Source organism: Gadus morhua, chromosome 22 (assembly GCF_902167405.1).
Source record: "Gadus morhua chromosome 22, gadMor3.0, whole genome shotgun sequence".
Taxonomy (NCBI): Eukaryota; Metazoa; Chordata; class Actinopteri; order Gadiformes; family Gadidae; genus Gadus; species Gadus morhua.
In genome coordinates this window covers 1,251,211-1,275,503 of record NC_044069.1, presented here as the reverse complement: position 1 = coordinate 1,275,503, position 24,293 = coordinate 1,251,211, and the positions used below count along the sequence as shown (strand labels likewise).

Below are 24,293 nucleotides of genomic sequence, written 5' to 3'. Positions count from 1 at the left end.
GCTGGACCAACAACTACCTCCGCTGGACCAACAACTACCACAGCTGCCCCAACGACTACCACAGCTGCCCTTACTACAACCACCGCTGGACCAACAACTACCACAGCTGCCCCAACAACTACCAAAGCAGCCCCAAAAACTACCACAGCTGGACCAACAACTACCACAGGTGGATCAACAATAACCACAGCTACCCCAACGACTACCACAGCTGCCCCAACAACAACCACAGCTGCCCCAACAACTACCACAGCTGCCCCAACAACTACCAGAGCTGCCCCAACAACTACCACAGCAGGATCAACAACAACCACAGCTGCCCCAACAACAACCACAGCTGCCCCAACGACTACCACAGCTGCCCCAACAACTACCACAACTGCCCCAACAACTACCACCGCCGGACCAACAACCACTACTGCTGGACCGACAACAACCACAGCTGCCCCAACAACTACCACAGCTGGAACAACAACAACCACAGCTGGAACAACAACAACTAACGCTGCCCAAACGACTACCACAGCTGACCCAACAACTACCACAGCTGGAGCAACAACTACCACAACTGCCCCTACAACTACAACCGCCGGACCAACAACCACTACTGCTGTACAAACAACAACCACAGCTGGCCAAACTACCACAACATTAAGCCCCACAACAACCACCGCTGGACCAACAACTACCACAGCTGGACCAACAACTACCACAGCTGGATCAACAACAACCACAGCTGCCCCAACGACTACCGCAGCTGCCCCAACTACAACCACAGCTGCCCCAACAACTACCACAGCTACCCCAACAACTATCACAGCTGGATCAACAACTACCACAGCTGGATCAACAACAACCACAGCTGCCCCAACGACTACCACACCTGCCCCAACAACAACCAAAGCTGGACAAACAACTACCACAGCTGGCCAAACTACCACAACATTAAGCCCCACAACAACCACCGCTGGACCAACAACAACCGAAGCTGGAACAACAACTACCACAGCTGCCCCAACAACTACCAAAGCTACCCCAACAACTACCACAGCTGGATCAACAACAACCACAGCTGCCCCAACGACTACCACACCTGCCCCAACAACAACCAAAGCTGGACAAACAACTACCACAGCTGGCCAAACTACCACAACATTAAGCCCCACAACAACCACCGCTGGACCAACAACAACCGAAGCTGGAACAACAACTACCACAGCTGCCCCAACAACTACCACCGCTACCCCAACAACTACCACAGCTGCCCCAACAACTACCACAGCTGGACCAACAACTACCACAGCTGGATCAACAACAACCACAGCTGCCCAAACGACTACCACAGCTGCCCCAACAACAACCACAGCTGCCCCAACAATTACCACAGCTGGACCAGCAACAACCACAACTGCCTCAACAAATACCACCGCCGGACCAACAACCACTAATGCTGGACCGACAACAACCACAGCTGGACCAACAACTACCTCCGCTGGACCAACAACTACCACAGCTGCCCCAACGACTACCACAGCTGCCCTTACTACAACAACAGCTGGACCAACAACCACCACAGCTGCCCCAACAACTACCACAGCAGCCCCAACAACTACCACAGCTGGACCAACAACTACCACGGCTGGATCAACAACAACCACAGCCGCCCCAACAACTACCACAGCTGCCCCAACAACTACCACAGCTGGATCAACAACAACCACAGCTGCACCAACGACTACCACAGCTGGCCCAACTACTACCACAACTACCCCAACAATCACTACTGCTGGACCGACAACAACCACAGCTGGACCAACAACTACCACAACTGCCCCAACAACAACCACCGCTGAACCAACAACCACTACTGCTGTACCAACAACAACCACAGCTGAACCAACAACTACCAACACTGGACCAACATCCACTACTGCTGTACCAACAACAACCACAGCTTCCCCCACAACTACCACCGTCGGACTAACGACTACCACAGCTGCACCAAAAACTACCACATCTGCCCCAACAACTACCACAGCTGCCCTAACAACTACCTCCGCTGGATCAACAACTACCACAGCTAGCCCAACTACCACTACAGCTGGACCAACAACAACAACAGCTGGAGCAACGAAAACCACAGCTGGACCTACAACTTCTACAGCCAGCCCAACTACCACTACAACAGGACCAACAACAACCACAGCTGGACGAACAACTACAACATCTGGCCCAACTACCGCAACATCAAGCCCCACAACAAACACAGCTGCCCCAACAACTACCACAGCTACCCTAGCAACAACCACCACTGGACCAACAACTTCCACAGCTGGACCAACAACTACCACAGCTGGACCAACAACTACCACAGCTGGACCAACAACTACCACAGCTGGACCAACAACTACCACAGCTGGAACAACAAAAACCACCGCTGCCCAAACGACTACCACAGCTGACCCAACAACTACAACCGCCGGACCAACAACCACTACTGCTGTACTATCAACAACCACAGCTGGCCAAACTACCACAACATTAAGCCCCACAACAACCACCGCTGGACCAACAAAAACGGAAGCTGGAACAACAACTACCACAGCTGCCCCAACAACTACCACAGCTACCCCAACAACTACCACAGCTGAATCAACAACAACCACAGCTTCCCCAACGACTACCACACCTGCCCCAACAACAACCAAAGCTGGACAAACAACTACCACAGCTGGCCAAACTACCACAACATTAAGCCCCACAACAACCACCGCTGGACCAACAACAACCGAAGCTGGAACAACAACTACCACAGCTGCCACAACAACTACCACAGCTACCCCAACAACTACCAAAGCTGGATCAACAACTACCACAGCTGGATCAACAACAATCACAGCTGCCCCAACGACTACCACACCTGCCCCAACAACAACCAAAGCTGGACAAACAACTACCACAGCTGGCCAAACTACCACAACATTAAGCCCCACAACAACCACCGCTGGACCAACAACAACCAAAGCTGGAACAACATCTACCACAGCTGCCCCAACAACTACCACAGCTACCCCAACAACTACCACAGCTGCCCCAACAACTACCACAGCTGGACCAACAACTACCACAGCTGGATCAACAACAACCACAGCTGCCCAAACGACTACCACAGCTGCCCCAACAACAACCACAGCTGCCCCAACAATTACCACAGCTGGACCAGCAACAACCACAACTGCCTCAACAACTACCACCGCCGGACCAACAACCACTAATGCTGGACCGACAACAACCACAGCTGGACCAACAACTACCTCCGCTGGACTAACAACTACCACAGCTGCCCCAACAACTACCACAGCTGCCCTTACTACAACCACAGCTGGACCAACAACTACCACAGCTGCCCCAACAACTACCACAGCAGCCCCAACAACTACCACAGCTGGATCAACAACTACCACGGCTGGATCAACAACAACCACGGCCGCCCCAACAACTACCACTGCTGCCCGAACAAATACCACAGCTGGATCAACAACAACCACAGCTGCACCAACGACTACCACAGCTGGCCCAACTACTACCACAGCTACCCCAACAATCACTACTGCTGGACCGACAACAACCACAGCTGGACCAACAACTACCACAACTGCCCCAACAACAACCACCGCTGAACCAACAACCACTACTGCTGTACCAACAACAACCACAGCTGAACCAACAACTACCAACGCTGGACCAACATCCACTACTGCTGTACCAACAACAACCACAGCTTCCCCCACAACTACCATCGTCGGACTAACAACTACCACAGCTGCACCAAAAACTGCCACAGCTTCCCCAACAACTACCACAGCTGCCCCAACAACTACCACAGCTGCCCTAACAACTACCTCCGCTGGATCAACAACTACCACAGCTAGCCCAACTACCACTACAGCTGGACCAACAACAACAACAACAGCTGGAGCAACGAAAACCACAGCTGGACCTACAACTACTACAGCCAGCCCAACTACCACTACAACGGGACCAACAACAACCACAGCTGGACGAACAACTACAACATCTGGCCCAACTACCGCAACATCAAGCCCCACAACAAACACAGCTGCCCCAACAACTACCACAGCTGCCCTAGCAACAACCACCACTGGACCAACAACTTCCACAGCTGGACCAACAACTACCACAGCTGGACCAACAAGTACCAAAGCTGGACCAACAACTACCACAGCTGGACCAACAACTACAACAGCTGGCCCAACAACACCCAAAGCCAACCCAACAACCAACACATTTGCTGCAACAACTACCAGTGCCGGCCAAACTATCACCACAGCTGGCTCAACAACTACCACATCAAGGCCAACTACAACCACATCTAGCCCAACAACTACCACATCTACCCCAACTACAACCACATCTAGCCCAACTACAACCACAGCTAGCCCAACAACTACCACATCTACCCCAACTACAACCACATCCAGCCCAACTACAACCACGGCTGGCCAAAATACCACAGCAACAAGACTAGTTACTGAACCTGGAGTACAGCCAAAAACAGTACACCCAGTAGGAGAACAGCCAGATGGAGTACAGACAACTACCACAGCTGCCCCAACAACTTCCAACGCTGGACCAACACCTTCCACAGTTGGACCAAAAACTACCACAGCTGGACCAACTACATCTGGCAAGACAACAAAATTTGTTCCAACAAAGACCACAGCTGGTCCAACAACTAACACAGCTGGACCAACAATAACCTTTGGCCAAACGACCACAATATCGAGCCCCACAACCAACAAAGCTGGTCCAAAAAAAAACACAACAGGACCAACAACTGCCACAGCTGGACCAACAACAACCATGGCTGGGCAGATAGCTACCGTAGCTGGCCAAACAACGAACACAACTGGCCCAACTAAAACAACGGCTGTCCCAACAACTACCACAGCTGCCCCAACAACTACCACAGCTGGACCAACATTTACCACAGCTGGACCAACAACAACCATTGCTGGGCAGATAGCTACCGTAGCTGGCCAAACAACTACCACAGCTGGACTAAAAACTACCACAGCTGGATCAACAACAACCACAGCTGCCCCAACAACTACCACAGCTGGACCAACAACTACCACAGCTGGATCAACAACTACCACAGCTGCCCCAACAACTACCACAGCAGCCCCAAAAACTACCACAGCTGGACCAACAACTACCATAGCTGCCCTAACAACTACCACAGCAGCCCCAACAACTACCACAGCTGGACCAACAACGACCACGGCTGGATCAACAACAACCACAGCTGCCTCAACAACTACCACAGCTGCCCCAACAACTACCACAGCTACCCCAACAACTTCCAACGCTGGACCAACACCTTCCACAGTTGGACCAACAACTACCACAGCTGGACCAACTACATCTGGCAAGACAACAACATTTGTTCCAACAAAGACCACAGCTGGTCCAACAACTAACACAGCTGGACCAACAATAACCTTTGGCCAAACGACCACAATATCGAGCCCCACAACCAACAAAGCTGGTCCATCAAAAACCACAACAGGACCAACAACTGCCTCAGCTGGACCAACAACAACCATAGCTGGGCAGATAGCTACCGTAGCTGGCCAAACAACTACCACAGCTGGCCCAACTAAAACAACGGCTGTCCCAACAACTACCACAGCTGCCCCAACAACTACCACAGCTGGACCAACATTTACCACAGCTGGACCAACAACAACCATAGCTGGGCAGATAGCTACCGTAGCTGGCCAAACAACTACCACAGCTGGACTAAAAACTACCACAGCTGGATCAACAACAACCACAGCTGCACCAACGACAACCACAGCTGCCCAAACTACTACCACAGCTGCCCCAACAACTACCACAGCTGGACAAACAACTACCACAGTTGGCCCAACAACTTCCCCATTTAGCACATCAAGAACCACAGCTGGACCGTCTCCCACCACAGCTGTTATGACAACAACCACAGCTGGACCAATAAAAAACACAGCTGGCCAAACAACCATTACAGCTCTACCAATAACTAACACAGCTGGACCAACAGCTGTACCAACAACCACCAAAGCTGGACCAACAACTACCATACTTAGCCCAACAACCACCATAGCTGGACAAACTACATCTGGCAAGACAACAAAACCTGTTCCAACAAAGACCACAGCTGCCCCAACGACTACCACAGCCGGCCAAACTACCGCAACATTAAGCCCTACAACAGACATTCCTGCCCCATCAACTACCTCCGCTGGGCCCACATCTACCACAGCTGCCCCAACAACTACAACAACTGCCCCAACAACTACCACATCAATCCCAACTCCCACTACAGCTGGACTACCAACTACCACAGCTGCCCAAACAACAACTACCGCTGCGTCAACAACTAACACCGCTGGAACAACCACTACCACACCTGGACCAACAACTACCAAATCAATCCCAACAACCACCAAAGCTGAACAAACAACTACCACCTCTGGACCAACAACAACCACAGCTGGACCAACAACTACCATAGCTAGCCAACCAACCACAATAACTGGACCAACCACATCTGGCAAGACAACAAAATCTGTTCCAACAAAGACCACAGCTGGTCCAACAACTAACACAGCTGGACCAACAATAATATTTGGCCAAATGACCACAACATCGAGCCCCGCAACCAACACAGCTGGTCCAACAAAAATCACAACTGGACCAACAACTACCACAGCTGGACCAACAACAACCATAGCTGGGCAGATAGCTACCCTACCTGGCCAAACAAATACCACAGCTGGACCAACAACTACCACAGCTGCCCCAACAACAACCAAAGCTGCCCAAACGACTACCACAGCTGGGCAAACTACCGCAACATTAAGCCCTACAACAGCCATTTCTGCCCCAACAACTACCTCCGCTGGGCCCACAACTACCACAGCTGCCCCAACAACTACAAAAACTGCCCCAACAACTACCACATCAATCCCAACTACCACCACAGCTGGACTACCAACTAACACAGCTCGCCCAACAACAACCACTGCTGGACTAACAACTACCACAGCTGTCCCAACATCTACCACCACTGGACCAAAAACTACCACAGCTGCCCAAACAAGAACTACCGCTTCGTCAACAACTAACACCGCTGGAACAACCACTACCAAACCTGGACCAACAACTACCAAATCAATCCCAACAACCACCAAAGCTGAACAAACAACTACCAGAGCTGGTCCATCTACCCCAACATTAAGCCCCACAACAACCACAGCTGGACCAACAAAAAACACAGCTGGATCAAGAACTACCACAGCTGGACCAACCACTTCTAAAGCTGGACCAACAACATTAACGGCTGGACCAATAACCACAACAATCCCAACAACAACCAAACATGGAACAAAAATGACCACAGCTGGACCAACTACCACCACAGCTGGACTACCAACTACCAAAGCTGGCCCAACTACCACAACATCAAGCCCCACAACAACCACAGCTGGACCAACAACTACCACAGCTGTACCAACAACTACCAAAAATGGATCAACAGCTACCACAGCTGGACCAAAAACTACCACATATAGCCCAAAAACAACAACAGTTGGCCCAACAACTTCCCCATTTAGCACATCAACAACCACAGCTGGACCGTCTCCCACCACAGCTGTTAAGACAACAACCACAGCTGGACCAACAAAAAACACAGCTGGACCATCTCCCAACACAGCTGTTAAGACAACAACCACAGCTGGACCAACAAAAAACACAGCTGGCCAAACAACCATTACAGCTCTACCAATAACTAACACAGCTGGACCAACAGCTGAACCAACAACTACCACCTCTGGACCAACAACAACCACAGCTGGACCAACAACTACCATAGCTAGCCAACCAACCACAATAGCTGGACCAACCACATCTGGCAAGACAACAAAATCTGTTCCAACAAAGACCACAGCTGGTCCAACAACTAACACAGCTGGACCAACAATAATATTTGGCCAAACGACCATAACATCGAGCCCCGCAACCAACACAGCTGGTCCAACAAAAATCACAACTGGACCAACAACTACCACAGCTGGACCAACAACAACCATAGCTGGGCAGATAGCTACCGTAGCTGGCCAAACAACTACCACAACTGGCCCAACTAAAACAACGGCTGTCCCAACTGCTACCACAGCTGGACCAACAATAACCACATTTGGCACAACTAAAATAACAGCTGTTCCAACTACAACCATTGCTGGCCCAATAACATCTGACCAGTCCACAACCACAGCTGGACCAACAACTACCAATGCTCAACCAACACCTACTACAGCTGGACCAACAACTACCACAACTGGTCTGTCTACAACCACAGCTGGCCCCACAACGACAGCAACAACAGCAGATGGCAGTTCCAATGTAGTTGCATTACAGCCAGTTGTCTTGATGCCAGTAGTCTTGATGCCAGTAGTCTTGACTCCAGCAGGCATGATGCCAGTAGTCTTGACTCCATCAGGCATGATGCCAGTAGCCGTGATGCCACTGGCCAATATGCCAGTATCTTCAATGTCTGGCTCCTCTTCAGTTCATAATCAATACAGTTTTCTTGTCTTAACAATCCTTGGTCTCACAACCAGGCTTTTAATTTAGTGAACTTTGTCATGCGTTGCAAGTATTTATTACTTCTGTCATTCATTAACATTATTGTATAATTTCTATTCATATATTATTCATCTGTTACCGTCTATTATATTTGTGTTATCACATTATTTATGGTTCTTTTGATTGCAGGCATATTTTGCACCATTAAAATTATAAATGCGTGCAGTAAAAACATCTAAAATCTCTTTTCAGCCAGTATTTCATTATGAGACTGTCAGCAGGCGCTTGGATCCAAAGTTGAAGATGAGGCTAAGAACAATCAGTGCATAGAGTGACCTTTTAAAACCTACAAAATCCTTCCACACAACCAACTTTCTAAAAACCTGCTGACCAAGAGGGTCTAGCGTTAGCATAGCCGAGCCAAAAGGTCTAGCAGCAGCATAGCTGAGCCACAGGGTCTAGCAGCAGCATAGCTGAGCCAAAAGGTCTAGCAGCAGCATAGCTGAGCCACAGGGTCTAGCAGCAGCATAGCCGAGCCAAAAGGTCTAGCAGCAGCATAGCTGAGCCACAGGGTCTAGCGGTAGCGTAGCTGAGCCACAGGGTCTAGCGGTAGCGTAGCTGAGCCGCGGGGTCTAGCGGTAGCGTAGCTGAGCCGCGGGGCATCGCCGTGGCGCTGCTTAAATATTTGACACGCTCTGCGACGACTGACAGCAGAAATCCACAGAAAATTAAACCAAGCAGGTGATTATGATTGATTACTTCCATTAACATTGTTATGGAATGTGTATATATATATGTACTGTATATATAGTAGAGTTTCTGTTTCTAATAAATTCTAATAAATAGATGAATATACTAATACAAGAAAATCGTTATTCATATCAAAAAGTTAAGACAAAGGTTGGATTGCGATACTGAGCGCTTCCACTACTCTCGCAGAGCCTTTCCATGGTGTCGTTGTGCAAATTAACCAACTTTGCTTCAGCCGCTAAAGCACTGATTTAGCAATGAGGGCTTGTTTTAAGTTCATCAATCCCTACATCAGATCGTGATGGATGATGGCATTTGAAGCCTGTCATGTTCATGTCTTCCCAGGTTCATCCCATCCCAGATTATGTTCCTTGAGATTGAAATCCGCAGAGTTCTGGTTTAAACTCAAACATATCTAGCTACTTGAAACCAACATTCATACACAACTCAATGCACACACATCATCATACTCGCACAGAATTAGAATGGAGGAGTAGAAGTATCTTGAACAATTAATGACCAGCAGGGCTCTGAACGCCAGTAGTCGTGATGCCATTGGCCAACATGCCAGTATCTTCGATGTCTGGCTCCTCTTCAGTTCAGAATCAATACAGTTGTATTGCCTTAACAATCATTGTTCTTACAACCAAGCTTTTAATTTAGTGAACTTTATGATGCTTTGCAAGTATTTAATACTTATTTAATTTATTAACATTATCGTATAGTGGTAGCTCTAATCCAACTGGAATAAAGGCAAGGCAAGGCCAGGAAATTTTATTTATATAGCAATTTTCATACACAAAGCAGACTCAGGGCCCTATTTTAACGGTCTGAAACGCAAGTGAGAAGCGCCAAGCGCAAGTAGCTTTGTGGGCGGTTCTATGGCGATGTTGCTAGTTTACCGTCGCGAAAAATGCAAGCTCCCATCCCCTTTAAGAGCCATGAGCGCATTTGAATCTGACGAGTTGATATTTGGACAGAGCGTCTGCACATGAATTTCAAACTTCAAATGGCTCAGTTTATGGCCAAATAATATGGCCTAATTCACACATGGAATAAGGTTTTCTTCCAGAACTTCAAATACTGAGTCCTATTTAATGTGGTTCTATTTAATGATATACGCGATACATTATAAACATCGTTGCTCATCAGTATTGTATGCATTATCGTTATCGACTTGTGTTCCTAATTTGCATGTGTTAATATACATTGCCATGGACTGTATTATGCATTACGTGTTTAGTTTGCGTGTGTTTAAACAGATGGACGCACTTCTGTGTGTTACACATACACAAACCCGCATTCATTCATTATTTTTAACACTCCCTCGCATTAAAACAATATATTTTCTCACGATCAAATACTCATCAATCCTAAAAGTTATGGGCATGTATACGATGTCTATTTCAAGAAAATATGTGTTTGCTGTACGGTGTTTGCAGATGCACTGATTTAAAAGTATAACTTATTACCGCTGTATCAGCTGTTACTTCCCAAATAATTTACCAAGAATGTGTAGCTAGGTAGATGAGAGAAGCAAAGTGTATGCGCACAAGCAACATTATGCATGCGCCCTTAAAACAGCATCTGAGCAACGCGCCACTGACTTTGAACCAGGTATTTCCTGGTTTGTGGCGCAAGTGGTTTCCGAAACGTCAAAATAGCACCAGTGAACGTTTGCGCCAAAACACGCCTCCTCCTTTCGCCGAGCCGCCCCTTGGGGGCGCAAGATCATTCCCTAATTTACCGACGCGTGGCGCAGGAGGGAAAAGAACGCTCTGCGCCAGATGCAAACTAGCAATGACACATGGACCAGTGATTAGGTCTTTTGCGCCGGATGCAAGATAGGGTCCTCAAAGTGCTTCACATATAAACATTGTCATACAATAAAATAAAATAATAGATAAGTAAAAGAATACATATTCAGAAAATGAGTAAAATAGATCAGCATTTTGGAAAATGCAATTTATTTAAAATCAGATCAACAGTCAATCTGGTACCCACGTCGGGACTCCAACCCGACCTCAACTATGAAAATAAAGTCAAAGTTAAAAAGGCATTTTAGTAATAAAATAAAGGCAAAGTTGAAAAAGCATTTTAGAAAGTGCAATGTATTTAAGATTTAGCAGAAAACTAAAGCAAACATAAAAGTTTTCAGGTTTTTAAAGGTGGTCAGAGTTGGGGGAAGTCTTAAATCCTCTGGGAGTTTATTCCAGCTATTTGTTGCATAGTAACTAAATCCTGTTTTTCCATGTTTCGTGTTTACTCTGGAGATAATTAACAGATTGGTCTCGGAAGATCTTAGTGTTCTAGAAGGCAGCAACTGCCACAGTGGAAGCATATCTGTTAAATATTTTGGGCCTAAACCATGTAGGGATTTATTAGCATCATGATTAGCTGACCTAAAGGGAGCCAATGTAACGATTTAAGAATTGGTGTAATATGTTCAAAGTTTTTGGTCTTTGTTAGTCCTCTAGAAGCAGAATTCTGAACAAGCCTTAAGTTTCCTTGGAGGTTTTCTTGGGGTGACCTGTAGGGAGACCATTGCAGTAATCAAGCTTACTAATGATAACGGAATGTACAAGTTTTTGTAAGTCTTCGGTGGACCTGAGCCCTCTAAGTAGTGTTACATTTTTAAGGTGATAATATGCAGATTTTGTAACTGATTTGATGTGACTGTCGAAATGTAAATCTGAATCCATGATAACCCCTAGATTTCTGGCTTTGATTGAGGTTTTCAGGGTCAGAGAGTGAAGGTGTTGGGTTACTTTAAGCCTTTCCGTTTTAGCACCATTTATCTCTGTTTTATCCTAATTTAGGTGAAGGAAATTTCGGCACATCCAGTCTTTCACTTGCCCAATGCACTTGCAGAGCAGATTTATGGGGCGATAGTAATTTGGTGATAGCGATACACAGATTTGCGTGTCATCAGAATAGCAATGATGATGAATATTGTTATTTTGCATGATTTGCCCTAGTGGGAGCATATAGATATTGAATAAAGAGGGTCCTAAGATCAAACATTATGGGACTCCACATGTCACGTTGGTTGATTCTGATACAAAGTCGCCAATGAAACAAAGTAGTTCCTATTTTGTAGGTAGGACCTGAACCAATCTAAGACTGTGCCTGAAACCGATCAGTGGATGATGCGGTGGCCATAGCCCTACATCACACTTTGCAACACCTGGACAACCGAAGAACATACGTCAGAATGATTTTCCTGGACTATAGCCGGGTGGCCTTCAACACCATCCGCCCGGGCAAGCTGATTGGTGAACTGACGGACCTCGGTGTCCCGACTCCCACCTGTAACTGGATCCTAGACTTCCTGATTGACAGACCACAGGTGGTGAGAGTGGGGAGGCGGGTCTCTGCTGAGCTCATAGTCAGCACAGGTTCACCACAGGCTGCCTCCGTCCCAAACTCTTCACCCTGTACACGCATGATTGTGCCTCCACACAAGATAACACCATTGTCATCAAATACGCTGATCATGCCACCATCCTGGGCCTCATCAAGGGGGATGACGAGTCAGGCTACAGGAGGGTGATAGAGGAAATTCTTGTCTATTGAGAGGAGAATAACCTCATCCTCAACGTAGCCAAAACAAGAGAGGTAAAAGCAGACTTCAGGAGGCGTCCTGCCCCCCTACAGCCCCTTACCATCCAAGGGCCAGAGGTGGAGAGGGTGGACAGCAACCGATTCCTGGGACCGCAGGTGATGTCTGACCTGAGCTGGTCTCTTAACACTGCTGCCCCAGTGAAAAAAGCCCAGCAGCGGCTGTATTTTATCAGACTGCTCAGGAAATCGGGCTAAACCAGCGTCCTCTCACCCTGACCTACAGTGGACTATTAGAGAGCATTCTCACTTCAGGTATAACTGTCTGGTACGGGAATACGACACAGGTAGAGAGGAGGTCACTCCAAAGGGTCATAAAGACTGAAGAAAGGATTATGGGACCAAACTTCCCTCCATGGACTCTATTTACAGTCAGCGCTGCTGGAAAAGGGCAGAGAGAATCATCAGAGACTCCACCCAGCTCACCCTCTACTAAAACACATACAATGCAAGTACAGCCTCAGACACAGTAGAGCGGACAGTGTCATCACACGTACAAGATTTCTCCACAGCTTCTTCCCTGCCACTCTGTTTGTAAAAACAGAGTACATCTGAAAAATTTCAATGTGCAATATTCCCTAACCACCCTACCCCCACTTCCTACGTGCAATAACGCTGCTACGTGTGGTCATATAGTATGATAACACTGCTAAATAGCTAAGCACACTGCAATGTATAATGTGCAATTTGTTCTTATCTCAGTTTCTTAAGGCCCAGGCTTCCACAAGGCCCAGGCTCCAGCAGCAGCTAGCAGCCACCATCCACCTGGCTCCAGCTAGCAGCCACCATCCACAAGGCCCAGGCTCCAGCAGCAGCTAGCAGCCACCATCCACCTGGCTCCAGCTAGCAGCCACCATCCACAAGGCCCAGGCTCCAGCAGAAGCTAGCAGCCACCATCCACAAGGCCCAGGCTCCAGCAGAAGCTAGCAGCCACCATCCACAAGGCCCAGGCTCCAGCAGCAGCTAGCAGCCACCATCCACAAGGCCCAGGCTCCAGCAGCAGCTAGCAGCCACCATCCTCCTGGCTCCAGCTAGCAGCCACCATCCACAAGGCCCAGGCTCCAGCAGAAGCTAGCAGCCACCATCCACAAGGCCCAGGCTCCAGCAGCATCCACCAGGGCCAGGCTTCAGTCGCAATGACCTGCTACGGAGATGGCGGCAGCCAGCAGCACAGGGGTGTCAGGTGCTCTCCTTGCGCTTTTAATTTTTGGTGTTATTTTAAACTTTGTAGATTCGGGACCACTTTTAAACAGAAAGCTACTCTCCCATGAAGTGCACCATGAAACAGCAGTTGTAAAGCCATTTGGATACGGAGATCATATTCTATTGCAAGCGTTGGTAAACACCGCCACCGTTCGGGATCAACACAAGCAAAGTTATGCAGTCCGGGGCAAATGCCAAAGTGACAGTCTCATCATCATTACACTATACTTGTTGCTATCTGGTGATGTGCACCCATGCCCAGGCCCGACTTACCAAGGTGCCAGCAGCGAGGACATGAAGAAAAAGCATCACAAAATGAACTTTTTCAAAACTGTCACTCACTCTCGAATGATCTGGGATTCACAACATAAACCCAGCAGTATCTTTTGAGGGCAGATTAACATCCGTAGTCTCACACCGAAGGCTGAACAAATGCAGCATCTTCTTAGTTATACCAACTTCGATTTTTCTGGCCTGTCTGAATCGTGGTTGCATACCAACTCTCCCTCTTCTGAATTGCATGTCCCAGGCTATAATATCTTTAGACGAGACAGATCTAAGGGAAGAGGGGGTGGGGTCATGATTTATATCAAAGACCACATCAACTGTCATCAAATATGCTGGCCTTTTGACCATGATTTGGAGTGTATTGGACTGAATATAGTGCTTTCATCTGAAATGTCTTTTGTGCTCATTGTTGTGTATCATCCACCTTCCTCTAATAATGATTTTTATATCACATTTAAAAATCTTCTTAAAGCATGTGATTTTAAAACCGAGTTAATGCTACATGGCGATCTAAATTGTAACTGGTTAGATAAAACTAATAGGAAACCCCTTAAGCAGATTACAGATTTTTTGGATTTTACACAATTGTTGGAAGGTCCATCTAGAATAACTGCATCATCCCAGACACAAATAGACTTAAAGTGGAAAGGAAGCAATCAAATAAAACATGTCTATAGCACTAGTTAAATATTTAAATATACCATAAATACAAATAAAGTCGGAAATATGTCCCGTTATTCAGAATGAAGCACAAACACGTTGCATTAATTACAATGTTTTCAGCCTGTGCGCCGCCATCTCTGTTTTCAGAATACGATGACGTCACGAGAATGGTTGGTATTAACATTCTATGTTGTTTACATAGCGGCTCATAGCCTCACAGGTAGCTTACTGCCTCAACAAAATGGATATGGACGAATGGGATAGACCCACCAATGAGGGCAGGCATCCAATTGCCTATGCTTTTGAGCCAGTAAGAGAAGTCGGAGTTTTAGTGCCCCCAACAGAGCCTGACTATGGAGGAGAAATAGATGAAGGAGAGAGAGATGTATCTGAGCGCACAGGAAACAATCGGTGGTGCTTGTGTGGGGTTTGTGTCCCTATGTCCACTGACATGGAGAGTGTCTGCTGCCATGAAATGAACCTGTAGTAATGCAGTGTAAGATATGTATATATATTGCACATTATATATTATTATATTTTTTATGTATATATATATCTATCTATCTATCTATCTATCTATCTATCTATCTATCTATCTATCTATCTATCTATCTATCTATCTATCTATCTATATATAATTATTATAATATAATAAGATAAGAAAAGTAAAGCACACGGGTGCAGCAGCTGGGCTCCACGCTGCCTTACAGTTGTTAATTTCATGATACAAGTAATTGTCGTGCCATTTGGGTGTGCACATGAATATGCGAAAATAGTGCAACCGACGGTGTTTGCAAATGGATTATTTCCGATAACAATGCATTATTTTGGCGATGGATTAGAAATTATCAAGAGCATGGAGCGAGCTAGTCTGCAAACAAGACAATCTTCAAACAGTGAGTGTACTTGTACTAATTTATCTGTTTCTCTAGTAGTAGAAGCTAAGTGTACCTCTCGTTCCTCTGCCTTGCAAGCACGTTTCTGCGCTCTTTCGCTGCGCATAAGAGCAGCGCCCGGGTCCGATCTGACGGGTATGTCCGAGTCTCCAGCACTATATCCACTAAAATTAAAAATAGTTGGCACAGCATCTGGCTTCAGGCGATTGGTGGGACGGCGAACAAATCTCCCATCTTCAGAAAAAGCTCCCTCTTCGATGTAATCAGCCTCTATAAAGTGGTCGTTACATAGGCCTACTCTCTGCCCTGGTCCCATTGGGGGGCTGAGGCGTTTCAATGCAGCTAACCATCTTCGGAGCACTTCAGGCTTCTTGACGGGAATTACATGGAAATGAACTATTCTACCGCTCTCCTTTAACCGATAAAATTCGTTTGAACAGCCAGGGGCAATACAAAAGGACCCCCCTGTTCTTCTTCCAATATCCGACATGTTTATTTTAAAGAGCCAACCATTCTGATGACGTAGCGCCTGCGTTTTTAAAACATGGCTGCGCCCTAGAGGCGAAAGTCGTTATAAACATGTCATTTTACGGTGAAACTACTTGAATTTCAGTATTGATGAAAATCCATGTGTTTCCAAAAATGAAAAAACAAACAAAAAATTGACACAGTTCTCAGTGCTTCATTTCCACTTTAATATTTAGAAACAAGCCTGAAAGAGTTGTTAAGACATTTAATTGTATTACTGGACTGTCTGACCACATTCTGACATTAATGTCCAGAAAACTAACAAAGAAACGTTTTCATCATTTTAATAAACCTATAGAGCAACTCAGGATTCCAAAAAATGAAATGGCTAATTTCCAAAGAGCAGTGCAGCAGACTGATGGGAAACATTTACTGGATTCAATACAGAAGCAGATAGCAAAATGTCATCCGCCAAGTTACATAGTCTAGTTAAGGATTTTGCTAAAAAGGTAGAAAAATCAATGCTCTTCCCTGGCTCAATACTGAAACATTCACCCTGATGAAGGAAAGAGACTCTGCATTGAAAAGATCATTGAAGACCAAATTCAATATTGACAGACATAGGTTCACTTCACTACGTAATAAACTACTCAAAGTCATCAGAAAGGCCAAAGCAAATTTTTTCATAACAATTATAAATGAGGCAAAGGGTAACACAAAGCTGATCTGGGAATAGATTAAGAATGTAATGGGAATTAGTCACAGGCCTAGGAAGCAGTTAGAGCTGAATCTGAATGGTAAATTAATGCAAGATCCAGCACAACTAGCTGTAGCTTTTAATGAATATTTTATAAATTCTGCTGCTGAAATTGCACATAATTTTCCTTCAACAACTGCAACAATTCTAGAAGTAGATGCCAGCAAGCCCTCTTTCAGCATTCAACCTATTTTTGAACTTAAAACTCAAGCAATAATTAATTCTCTTAAGATCGCAACAGCAAAAGATATTTATGGTATGGATTCTAAAATGCTTTAATCTCTGCAAGAACACCTAGCCTACCCCATCACACAAACTATCAACCAGTCAGTACGACAGGGGATATTCCCAACAACCTGGAAGACAGCAATTGTTACTCCTATATTCAAGTCAGACGACCCCCAGAACATGATTTCATATTTAGCGTATATTTGAATGATTTGAAAGAGTTTCAAAACGGGAGGTCAATACACATCTGTATGAATTTGCTATATATATAGAGAGAGCTATATCATTATAATAAGCTTACAAACATATTTAGGGACAAAACCTGTTATTTTTAATATAAATAACATTTATAATTATGTTTATTCTGGACACACAATAAAAACAGGGTCATGGCGGGGAAAGGGTTAATAGTAACAGGTTTGACAGCAACAGGTTTGACGAAATATGCTTTTGGCAGCCATTACTAGCCATGTGGTTGACACCATGACAGCAAATGGTGTGCATTCTAAAGATGCTAAAATGCTTGTTTATTTGTTAATTTTAATTTAAAATGTTTTACTTTTTAATGCATGATATAATGGTAACGCATTTTGACACACTATCCCCGTCCCCTTCAGTCAAATTAAACACAACTCAATGAAAACTCATTAAACTAGAGGAACACTCAACTTGTCTCTTTGGCAGCAACCTGATAAAAGGCAGATGATGTCACTTCCTGAAAATGATGTCACTTCTGTGATACTGCATTGTCCCTGGGGGCGTGTTTATCCAAAGTAACGCATTTGACGTAACACGCAGGGAGAGTACTCAAATTTATTTATTTTCAATTTTCCAAAAAGGACAAGAGCAATAAAAAAGTATTATATGTTAACTAACAATTAAGGCTTTTCATAAACGTACGTTTTTGATTTTATCAATTTGACAATTTGATTTTATCCTCTCTAAAAGCCGGTTTTAATAGAAAATAATTACAGAGGGACAAGCCATTTTTACCATATTTAACAGATATACAATTAAAAAATCTTTTATATTGAATGAATATTTAAATTGAAGATTGTTTGTTCACCATATCATACCAGCTAATTTTTTTTAGATGTTGTTGTTAGTACAGCTTATTGGGGTAGATGTCGTGTCAGGGACACAAAATGGCACGTTTTCGTAGAATGACCCATGTAACTACCTCCCAATCAGTATTTTTACCTATAATTTCTAAGGTTGCTGAGAAATGTGTATCAGAGCAGCTTGTTTCTTTTTTAAATAATGGTCCATTTACTCTTCCTCCCATGCAGTTTGGCTTCAGGGCCCACCACTCTGCGGAAACAGCTAACGGTTTCTTCTTGGAGGTCTGAGCAAAGGTCGACAAGGGAGGTTTTGTTTGGGCTGTGTTTTTAGACCTTCGTAAAGCTTTCGACACAGTCAACCATCAGGTCCTTATTGCCAAACTGTCTGCTTTTAACTTCTCACCTTTAACACTCAAATGGATTGAGTCATATTTAACTGGTTTAGCCTTGCCAATTTCAAATATATTAGAAATTCCCTAACTTTTAATGTTGCCAAACTTTACATGGATGCCATGATTATGTCACATCTTACATACTGTATGACAAGCTGGGGGCAAACTAACAGTTTGTCATTGAAGCATTTAGCAACTCTTTACAAGAGAACACTCAAAGTGTTGGACCAGAAGCCTAACAGTTCACATCATTGTACTATATAAAATAACTGTAAACTGCTGAGCTGGGAAGATGTGATCAAATATAAAAACATCTGCCTGGTTTTCAAAATTCTGCATAACACCGCTCCTCTTCCTTTAAAGTCGTTCATAATCCAACGTAACAGCAGCAGTCACATCACCAGAAGCCCCCCACGGGGTGACCTTCTAATCCCATTTAGAAAAAGCACATTTGGTCAACAATCATTTTCTGTTAGAGCAATACGAAATTGGAATTCACTGCCTACCACTATCAATGATATACATACATATTCCACCTTTACAGCACACCTTAAAACATGGCTGTCCGACAACTATAATTGCACACATTAATTTCTGTCAGACATAATCTGTGTTTGATGTGACATAGTCTTAGTCATTGTTGCTGCCGCTCCATCTCTGCTACCTGCCTGCATGTTCTGCCCTATGTGCTTTCAATGTGATCTTTGTGGCCTATTTTCCCTTGCATCCTGTGTGTTTGTGTTGTTGTTGCATGAACTGCCTTGATATCGTTGCCATCATCTGTGCTTTCCTGTTTGTTCTTGCTCCAACTGTGTGCAATATGTTTGTTGGTCTTTTTCTCCTTTTTGCTCAGGCCTGCTGTAATTATAAATGTAATGTATTTCTTTAATTTGGTCTACTGTTATGTATTATAGGTTGCCTACTGACAACTGGCTGGGGACTACCGCTCCTTCTCAAAGGGGACTGTACATAAAACTATAAACAAATAAACTAAACTGAATTTAATCTGTACATTTGTAATCACTATTATTGTGGTGCTCTCTGCAATGCAATGCATAATATACAATTTGTCCTTATCAATTTTTTTTTTTATTATTACTATTTATTGTGCTGCTCTCTCTCTCTCTCTCTCTCTCTCTCTCTCTCTCTCTCTCTCTCTCTCTCTCTCTCTCTCTCTCTCTCTCTCTCTCTCTCTCTCTCTCTCTCTCTCTCTCTCTCTCTCTCTCTCTTTTTGAACTTGACTTGGGAAGCCTTTCACAAGATTTCTCATGTGTTTAGACTATCTGGTTTATGCACAAATGGCGACCTTTGACAAAATGTGTCCAAAATGGTAAAAAGATTTGTGGCCTACGTTGGCAGTCCATGGCATGGTAGATGTTTGGGAGAGTGAGAATAGAAGATTGCCCCTTAACAGTTTTGAGCCTAACCTGTTTGGGTGTAGATCATCTGCTCTGAAAAGATAAAGATTACAGACTCTGGAAAGCCATGTATTCTGTGCAAGTAGACGACTGAATCAGTTTATTCCCCTGTCAATGGGTCCACTGATGAATGACATAATGTGTAATTTGTCCAGTCTGTCCAGTAGATCAGTGTAATCCCTCTTCAGAAGTTCTGACGGTTCTCTTCAAATATCATTTAGTCCTGCATGCACAATAACCTGTGAAATGTTGGGTTTTTCCAATATAATTGTGGCTAGTTTCTGGTTGATATCACTAACCATAAAGTCTGGGAAGTAGCATGTTTTGATCTTCTTACCGGTTGTATCCTTTATGGTTGATTCTCCTACAATCAGAGTTTCTGCTTCATCTGCTTTCTGTGAGATGGGCCCTTGGAAATAAATAAAACAGAATGTAAATATTGTATTGTAAATTTGTGAATATAACCCACTAAGAGATGTCCACTTCTTACTTTATTCTTACTTTTATTTTATTGTATTTTGTTTATAATTTTCTATTTTATAATCTTATCTTCTGTGCTTGTAGTTTATATTTGTACAGAGAACCTGGAACAAAACAATTTACCCCCGGGGATCAATGAAGTTTTCTGATTCTTATTCTGTTGGCTTGAGGTGGCGGTGGCAGACGCAGGCGCAGCTCGCCTCCATGGCGACAGGTTCTTGTTCCATCTCTATCCGCACCAACCGTCCGGACGCATCTCGGGGCTCAGGGCTGCACGGGTGGCCGACGCATGCACAGCTCGCCTCCATGGCGACTGGTTCATGGTCGCTCTCTGTCCGCACCGTTTGTCCGGACGCATTTCCGGGATCAGGGGTGCATGGGTGGCAGGCGCATTCGTGGACTCTTGAAGTGGCAGGAACCGGTTCTTCAGCGGCAGGGTTAACTTCAGTGACGGGCTAATCCGGCTGATACATGCAACTTTAACTGTTAGGTATTATTCTCATGAAATATAATATGAGGTAGATCTGAACGATGAATTAAGTCGTTTTTTCCACTGCTTAGTGGAGCTTCAGGAAACATGACCTCTCTCTCTGCTGCCTCTTATCTCTCTTTTCACATAGGCTATTAGTCATGCCATGACTAATAGCCTATTGTGCACTCTATGAAGGAGCATTAATGTGAGGCCAAATAAAGGTTCAGTCCACAATTGTTGCCATCACATCGTCTGGGTTTTGTAATATTGACTCTTCTGCTCTACACAATCAACCCGGTACTTTGTATAATTAAGTCCCTTGAGATATTTTTTTCTTTCTACATGTAATTTACATTTACATGTAGGGCATGTAGCAGGTGCCTTTATCCAAAGGCATCTGTCAAAAGAAAGCAAGCAACAATATATCTGTCAGAACAGTAAGGATGTTCATAGAAACCGGTCCAAATAGCTAAATACCCCGGTCCAAATAGCCAAAAAGTGTGGTTCAGTAGCTAAATACCATCGTCCAAATAGCTAAATACCCCGGTCAGAAAGCTAAATACCCCGTTCTTAATAGCTATATGCCATGGTCCAAATACCCAAATACCCCGGTCCAAATAGAAAAATAGCCCGGTCCAAAAAAGTATATACCCCGGTCCAAACAGCTAAATACCCCGGTCCAAATAGCTAAATGCCATGGTCCAAATAGCTAAATACCCCGGTCCAAATAGCTAAATGCCCCCGGTCTAAATAGCTTCATACCATGGTCCAATAAGCCAAATCCCCCTGTCCAAATAGCAAAATAGCCCAGTCCAAATAAGTATATACCCCGGTCCAAAAAGCTAAATACCCTGGTCCAAATAAATGCCATGGTCCAAATAGCTAAATACCCCGGTCTAAATAGCTAAATGCCATGGTCCAAAAAGCTTTATACCCAGGTCCAAATAGCTAAATGCCCGGGATGAAATAGCCCAATACCCCGGTCAAATTAGCTTAATAACTTAGGTATTAAGCACACTGGTTTAGAGTGCTTCTTTCTGAACTGGACTAAAGCCAATGTTTATTTTCGATGTTTAACTATTGCCGGGATGCAAGAATCTCATTTGAAAGACAAACGTTTTGAATTTCACACCCAGGTCTGAATAGCCAACCTGTTCCGTAAATAAAACACTCAGGAAGACGCTCCATGACATGCAGCTCAATGAATGTGATGAGGCAGAAATAGAAGTCGTCGGGCGTAATGCCTGCGTACATCAAGATCTCTTCCTGCGTCATTACTGATCTAAGATTCCTAAGCACCGATCCTCTTCAAAAGCACCTGCACTGATGTCAAATAGATTAATCTCTTCAAAAGCACCTGCACTGATGTCAAATAGATTAATCTCTTCAAAACCACCTGCACTGATGTCAAATAGATTAATCTCTTCAAAAGCACCTGCACTGATGTCAAATAGATTAATCTCTTCAAAAGCACCTGCACTGATGTCAAATAGATGAATCTCTTCAAAAGCACCTGCACTGATGTCAAATAGATTAATCTCTTCAAAAGCACCTGCACTGATGTCAAATAGATTAATCTTCAAAGAGGTAGAAGTTTACAGATTTGCAGAAAGAAGTTTTGGGTGAAATAATCATATGAATTGATCTCAAACAAGCAACTTGCAGCTTTGAAGTATTCTAGAAGCTTAGTTGGCTTGTGTTGATGACCAGGTGACCAAAGAACATTTCCAAAAAATAATCAATTTCTCCGTTAGATAGAGCTCATGAATATGAGCATTAAACATCCATTTGTATTAATAGGAGGAAGGATTTGGCAAAGGCCATATTTGTTCAATTCATAAACTCGCCTTACGGCCTCTGTGCCGGTCACGCGGTTACACACAGGTGTATTCAGAATGCACTCTGGATGCCTGATAGGGTCCATTTTGTAGATTTCAGGTTGTACCGGGAAAGGGGCTCAACAAAGGTTTCAGAGACACCACATGAGCCAACTTCAAGTACAAGGTCAATGTCACACATTGTAGAGCAGATGGATTTCTTTATATCTGCACAAAAAAAATCACCAGTAAACAATGATATCAAACTTTGATGGTGATGTGATACTTCACAGTCTGTCAAGGAGACCGATGTTATTTGAATAACAGAACGTAAACAAATACCTTTCTAAGGCGAAGTTGAGTAAGAAGAGCAGTCAGAACAGCCCACAAAGGGGTAAAACCTGTTGATGACTTCTGATATCATCCCCTCCCAAACGCAGAGACAAAGCTGTAATTACAGCGTGGACGAAATCCAGTGTCGAATGGGAGGGGATGCTATTCACTATGCTTATATCAAAATATAACCTTTTGTTAGTTTATAGAATATCTTTGACTCTGACGTCATGTGTCATCACTCAGAAGTGATATAAAGTGAACTCCTGCCATTGGCAGATTAAAAGGAGCACTGCAGCAAAGGAGCTACAGTCCTCAGGACAGCATTCAAATTCTACTAAAACCAACTGAACCAGTGAGTACTGAGGTCCACTGGTCATATGTATTAACGTCTAAACTACAATTCATATATTAATCATGAATAAAATTAACAAATAACCACATGTTGAGGTTCTGAAATAATTACATGTTTGAAAGTTATTTGTATTAACCTCTAAACTTTTAGGCATAATTTAATCATGAATAACATCAACAAATAACCAGGTGCTGAGATTTTGGACGAATGATTTTCTTCACAGATAAGAGCCAGTGAAAATGAATCCACGGACAAATTTCGTGGTCATTCTCTTGTGTTTTGGTAAGATACTCTCATAAGCAGGTTTTGTTAATCTGTACAATTTAAAAGAAGAAAATCACGGGAAGATGATGAAGAATTAATTAATATTTTACAACCGCAGCTGGCCGAATGACAAACACAGCAGGACAAACTACTACCACAGCTGCCCCAACAA

At 44.4% G+C, this 24,293-nt stretch overlaps 2 protein-coding genes across 2 annotated transcripts; both read left to right on the top strand.

The window, feature by feature from the left end:
* Positions 1-300: 300 nt before the first annotated feature.
* Positions 301-5,524, top strand: LOC115536016 (mucin-5AC-like; the record flags this gene model as incomplete). The annotated part of the gene is made up of 7 exons (XM_030347673.1): positions 301-1,227; positions 2,169-2,331; positions 2,417-2,524; positions 2,837-3,024; positions 4,020-4,224; positions 4,268-4,518; positions 5,414-5,524. Coding segments are annotated over 7 exons (1,953 nt in total), but the record flags the coding sequence as incomplete, so codon positions are not given.
* Positions 5,525-5,924: 400 nt separating this feature from the next.
* On the top strand, positions 5,925-9,391 carry LOC115535273 (mucin-5AC-like). The gene has a single exon (XM_030346327.1). The coding sequence runs from the start codon at positions 6,016-6,018 to the stop codon at positions 8,701-8,703; it is 2,688 nt and encodes an 895-aa protein (XP_030202187.1). The 5' UTR covers positions 5,925-6,015; the 3' UTR covers positions 8,704-9,391.
* Positions 9,392-24,293: the final 14,902 nt, after the last annotated feature.

Bases quoted from the DNA above. Each gene is read 5' to 3' on its own strand.
- LOC115535273 (XM_030346327.1), top strand. From the start codon at position 6,016: ATGACAACAACCACAGCTGGACCAATAAAAAACACAGCTGGCCAAACA.